This window comes from Apostichopus japonicus, chromosome 3 (genome assembly GCF_037975245.1).
Source record: "Apostichopus japonicus isolate 1M-3 chromosome 3, ASM3797524v1, whole genome shotgun sequence".
Classification (NCBI taxonomy): domain Eukaryota; kingdom Metazoa; phylum Echinodermata; class Holothuroidea; order Aspidochirotida; family Stichopodidae; genus Apostichopus; species Apostichopus japonicus.
This window is the reverse complement of record NC_092563.1, coordinates 3,929,885-3,936,395: the sequence shown is the minus strand read 5'-3', so window position 1 is coordinate 3,936,395 and position 6,511 is coordinate 3,929,885. Positions and strand designations below refer to the sequence as shown.

The 6,511-nt window shown below is 33.3% G+C and overlaps 1 protein-coding gene across 2 annotated transcripts in view; it reads right to left on the bottom strand.

Annotated features, from left to right (window-relative positions):
• Positions 1-744: 744 nt before the first annotated feature.
• Positions 745-6,511, bottom strand: part of LOC139960577 (sodium/hydrogen exchanger 3-like) — a 39,958-nt gene continuing 34,191 nt past the window's right edge. For both annotated transcript variants that reach the window (XM_071959061.1, XM_071959053.1), the window contains one exon: positions 745-3,618. Coding sequence is in view for 1 of the 2 variants with exons in the window: in XM_071959053.1 (XP_071815154.1) it covers positions 3,598-3,618 (21 nt within the window). In the remaining variant the exon portion in view is untranslated. The remainder of the gene's footprint in view (positions 3,619-6,511) is intronic.

Genomic DNA, 6,511 nt, shown 5'->3' with positions numbered 1-6,511 from the left:
TGACATGTAAATCAGCTGCGCCCACCAAAATAAGCTCTACCTAGCGTATAAAAGCGATACGGAAGCTTCGTATAATGAAAATCTCAATTGGTGTTTCTTTCTGCAAAGAGGTAAAGAGGCTATAGAAATGACTAGGTATGTATTCCAGATTCTGTTGAAACACTTTTTATTTATTTCAGCCACGTTTATGGACAATTAGGATGATTTTCGAGGTTATAACTCTGCTCCACCTTTGGGTAGCAGCTCAGTAAGCGATTGATTATGGAACTTTTATAGTTTCTATTTTCGATCGATGTTAAGAATTACATATCGATAACTTATGACTCTAAAAAACCTGTTTAGTTATTTTCGATTATCTTCAGTACCCCATGTATTAATTTCAGCCACATTTATGGACCATTATGGTGTTTCTCGGGGTTAAAACTCAGCTCCACCTCGGGGTAGCTCGCTAACGGGATTGATTGTGGATTTTTTAAAAGTTCGATTTTTTTTACCAAATTTCATACTTTTTGAAAAACAGCGAGATAACTTATGACTCTAATAGACCTGTTTCAAAGCAGTTCCAGGATATTGAGGACCATTATACTGTACGATAGAATACTAAAATTTGCAGCAAAGTGTTGCAAAGACTATACCTACTCAGTATACTCAGCATATATGACCAAACGATGAATAATGAAATAAAAAGCATGTTTTATGGACAAGAATTATAAAGGTGGAAATAATCACAACATACACAGGGTATTTGCTTGGTTAAATTTATTTCTTTGTTGTTGCTGTACCATGTCTTTCCCTGGTGTAAAAGCTCATTTACATAAAGTAGTGTTTCACTGAAAATTACTGAGGTCACAGAAAGTAGAAACTTAACTTCGTAAAATAATATTTTTTAATTCATTTTTCGTTCGTCTTTTAAGGTTGGTCCAGAACAATTAGAACAGAACAGCTCTTTTAAATGACTTGATGCTCTGTCAGGCAAAAATGTGATCACAATATACTGTTAATGACCATGACTATAGTCAAGCTTGATTTAAAATTAATGAAGAATTTCTTGACAACTTTGTAGTGTTTTAATCTTTTTTTTTTGCCAAGTGATAAATGCTGAAATGGTAATGTTTCTGAGCAAGGAAATATTGAGAATCCAATATAAATTTATTAATCACGATTTCAATATCCTTCCCTTGGTGAAAAAAACTCTAGAACGGTATCTGATATTGATCAATTGCTACTTTACTCTGAGTGAACACAAAAAGCTGCTTTAAATCCCATCTGAAAATACCTGACGAGACATGATAGAACAGACTGTTTTAATATTTCAGTGAGTAAAAATAAATGGGCACAAAATATCATGAATGTTTATATTTGGCATTGTATAAAAATTTGCTGAGTATTAGAAGACAGAAATGATCTCACAGGGTAAAATAATGTTTTTTACCTTAAGAGTATATGCAGGTAAGTCCTGTTGTAAACTGAAATATGAGTTTAAAATTTAAAGTCTTACCACATTCTTCAAATTTGACAGATAAGAAAACAGAGAAGGTAAGAAAAGAAGACATAGTCCATCACAGGGATAACTCTGAGACAACATGAACCATGATCCCACTGAACCTTACCCTGCCCGCCCCCCCCCCAAGCCACCCACCCCTTCTCCTCCTATCACCAACTTTTCCATTCTTTTGTATTTATCCTCCCATACTCTTCATGTCAAAGTATAAAGTCCAGTACTTTTCTTAATATTTTTTACAAAACCAATCATTATTCTAGAATATCCAGAGACCATTCTCAAGCAAGAAATACTTTTGGTTTCTCAGTAAACGCTGCATTTTTTTATGGCATTAGAATCAATTTGTGTGAAACATAAACCTGTGAAAGCTTATAATTCTGACTATAATCAGAAACTCCAGACTTTTCCAAATGTTGTTAATCCACCCAGACTTCACTTAAGATAGATAAAAGAGGATATGCCTGGGAAATCTAAACATATATAATAACCCTAGCCAAATAACCCGTATATGACCCCATCTGCCAAAAATGTATTTAAGACTTCTCTACAATGATTAATGTAAGTAATAGCTAAACAATAATACAAACATTAAACAAGTAAATGTCTGTGTATGAAACTTAAATATAACTTTCTTTTAAGTACTGGTGTAAGTTGATAACAAATGATAGAAACTCCTATCGAGAAAGACTTGTGCACCGCAAAGATTTGGAAGATAGGATTACATCAAAATTGTGTTCATCAAATTATTCTATACATTGTCAAGAAAAAACTCCAAATTGATGTAGATAGATAAAATCACAAAAATAGTTTATAGCAGAAATATAATAAATATACATAAAAAATTTGAATAATTGTGTACTTCCCAATATATCTCTCACACAAAAGACTACATTTTTCACTATTCAAATCGCACAGGCAAAGCAATCAAATTGGTAAATTTCATAAAGATTTTCTGATTAGAGAAAAAAAAGACCATTGGTAGATATAAATGTAAAATGACAACTTTCTAGTATTAAGAAAAAATATATTCTGATCAAGAAATATGGAAAATAATCTATATTAATTTTATTTAATGTATATCTGAAATATTTCAACAGAAAGGACAGGCAGTAAAGAGTTCTAAACAAGCACTAAATAAACTTAAACACAAATTCAAGAATAAAAATTACTGAACTAAATTCAGCAACAGTGGACAGTTAAAGGGGTTTTTTCTTTCTTTCCTTTAATCTGCTCTTGCTATAAGAAGTAGCTGCACAGACCATTCACTGCTAACAGAAGAACCAAGGGCTGAGCTGGTCGAAATAGGTCACACTCAATCAACCATATCTTCGGTTCAGTTCAAGTTATTGAGATGGATATTTTCAGATAAGAGTTTGGAATATTTTCCTTTTCCATATTAAGTGATACCTGCCACCTCCAATATCCCTTACATTGTTTTAAAACTTCTAATGACTCAAGCAGAGAAAAATCAATTTCACTTTTGACAAACATCAAGGGCACCAATGAATGATGTCCATAACCATTTGTCATTGATAAACTTGGAATGCATTTAATACATATTTGGGGCCGTGAAAATCTGATGTTTGTCTCTCGAGTTCTGCATTGCTTCTAAAGAGCTGACCTAATGGTCTGTTTGTTACATTAAGTTGTCGATCCACTTTGTTTAATGAGCCTCTGATGTTTTAAAGGAACATTTCCTCCTGCCCCCACCCCCCACCCCCTCACCCAAAACATACGAATGGTGTAGATATATAAAGAGGACTGTAACCAGTGGATTTAACAGTGTACCATTCATCAAACTTAATATTATGCCTACAGTACACCTTTACAAAGATCCAATGTAACTAATCCTCTTTCTCTCATCCCCAAAATCAAAGTTTTGAAATGTCAACATTTGCTAAGTACTTTTCCAGAAGATTCAAATTTTGCCCAGTCAGTCTGAGCATAATAGATGACCATTTCTGTTCTCTCTAGCATATAATAGCATGTTTGTGCAGTTTCTCGTCTCAAACTAAGATGCACGCTCTCTCTCCATGCTCCAACCCCTTTTTAAGACGGTCGTAAAGTTTCCCTGCTTTCAGACTCCTCCGGGGCATTCACAACTGTGTGTCAGTCACCTGCCAAATACAGAGGTTTTTCAATAATTACAAAGACGTCACCATTACTCTTCAAACTTAATGTCACACAAATAATAATAATAACAATAACTATTTGAAGGATGGCAAACGTTCACTCTATTCCGTACTCGGATCACACCATATCATTTTAACCATTCTCAGTGTAAATTGGAAAAGTGTATAATGTTTGTGATAATGCATTTTTATTTAGGTCGCCCTGATCATTTATTTCTGTAAATCACTTGCTACTGCCCAACAATGGAATATATATCATATACCGCGATGTATGCATGATATGTTGATTATATTTCAATTTCTTTTTTTTTTAGTGAAAATCAAGTTATTTGCAAATTTTCAATGTCAATTCTAAATGCGATGAAATATAGAGATTTTTGAAGCAGAATTAATGTTTAGTATTTTTTTTTTGGCAGAGCACATGCATATGTCATTTGCAGGAAAAGAAGAATATTGTATTAGGTTATGACTGATAAACATGCATATTAAAAACAGTTATACTTCATATATGGCAATATTTTACAAGATGAAGGACCATATGGCCTTACATTATACATGCAACAAAAGTTCATATGCAATCAATTGAGAATTGGCCAATATTTTAATATTTAATATATCAATATTTTATTAACATATAAAACGATAGGATAGCATATTTGGAACAACTCCGTATGCATATAAATGGTAACATTAAAGACAACCTATGTTTAAGCAAAAAATTATTTCAAAACCCACCTTCTGCACTTGTTTTAGTTTTAAATTCAAGCATTTAATACTACAGAATAATTAGGAAGGGAACAAAATAAATTTTTTGGGGGAAATTTTTCTGAAAAGGTGGGTAATGTGAGACACTATGGAGATCCCAATGTGCACAATGTGTTTCCAGTGGGTACATTATATCACTTCACATTGCATAGTGAAGTCCCACTTGGTAAAGTAAGCCTCTACAGTGTCACAGCAAGGTCCCACTGGGTACAGTAAGACCGTCACTGGGCACATTAAGCTCCCGCTGGGCACTATGAGTTCCCAGTGGTAACACTTTATTAAGCACACAGAAACTGTAAGTTTCCAATGGTAATGGTTAGACTTCTCTGGACATGGCCGGGACCAACTGTGCATTTTCAGCAGGTACGGTAATAAATCACTCCCCGATGTGAGATCCCAACCATGGAAACAGTCCATTCCCACCGACTCAAGTATAACTTCACTGGTCATAGAGCAAAATCTCACTGGGCACAGTAAGACTTCACTGGACACAGTGAGGTCCCACTGGGTGTAGTAACTTCTCATTGGCTACATTAAGACTTCACTGGGCACAGAGATATCCTACTGTGCAGTGAGTTCCTACTGGGGTACAGCAGTATTTCACTGGGCACAATGAGATCACACAAGTTATCCTGATACCCCCATTTTGCAGAAGCTAATTAGAACTATTGAAATTAAAAAATAGGCAGAAAGCATTTTTGGGGGAAAATGTAACATTATTAGATATACTGTAGGAACCATCGGATGCACCAATCTAGGGGGGAGGGGGAGTTTGCTAATAGGAAATTTAAAAACAAGGATTGTAAATGAAAAGGAAAGCAATACATTACAGGTTATCAGAATGTTACAACTGGGTCCATACGACAACAGAAAGGACTCCATACATCTTCTCGTAGCGGTCCCACGATGAGGTCATTTGTAATTGTTCAACTTTACTCAGGATATTGCAAAATCAAATAAAGCAAATTTTGGTCATTTTTCAAAGCGGAAAAAAAAAATGTGAAAACAGAAGAGAAGGAAGACAAACTGGATATAATCTTTCTCTTTGGTTTTGTATTTTTCTGAGACATTTGAAAGAAAACCAAGGAAATATGGACAAGATATTATAGTATCTTTTCCAATATAATAAGAGGATATACAAGGAACAAAAAAAATGGTCAAATACTAGATATATGAAAGAACCAATCTAAACAAAAAAAATGAGGCAGTTAAAATGCTAATTTGCAAAGGTGAAAGGAGATTGAGGGTTACACATGCAAATGCAATGAGAAATAAAGTATAAAAACTCACTTCAAAATACTTTCACACACCATACTATATATTAATATATGAATATGCAATGAAAAACACATATATTTATTCTTGAAATTTTAAATGCGTTTTATATATAAAAAGGACTTTGTTATTGACAAAATGATACCAATAAATGTAAAATTTGAGATGTTTTCTTAATAGTACATTTTACTAAAAATTTATATACATATTTCTCTGAAATGTAATGCCAGGGACATGGTTCATTCAAATGTTGACCCTTTTTTGTTAATACTCTTATGAAATACAAAATTCACCGTTTGATGCAATACAAATATTTTTCCAATAATCACAGAAAACTAATATATGTTTCTGGTCTCATTTCCGATTAAATTTTTCTAATAAAAAATAATATGAATTCAACAACAACCTACCAAAGTGCAATCAACAGAGATATGAAAGAGACTTTTTAAGAAGAAAGTTGGGGGAAGTTTGTGGAACTCTAAAGTAAAAAACTTCTGATATAAAAATTCATACGTTCAAAAGAAGGAAAATGGTTTTCTTTGTTTAGCACCATAATTGATTTTGACATAATAATATCTTTTTCTAGCGGGGAATATTTTCTTCGGCTGCATAAAATGTGCAAAAGAGAGGGTGCCAAAGTACAGTCAACTGTTTGATGTAAAATGATCCATCAAAAAAAAAATTTAAAGAAAAGGTCACTGCATGTTTCATAAATATATTTTGGAAACACTAAGGGGAAAGTTATATTTTCTACTAATGCTTAAACTATGCGAGATGGGATAACAAACAGTGAAATATTAAAGGGATGCATGCAAAGAAACAATAAAACCAGAATACA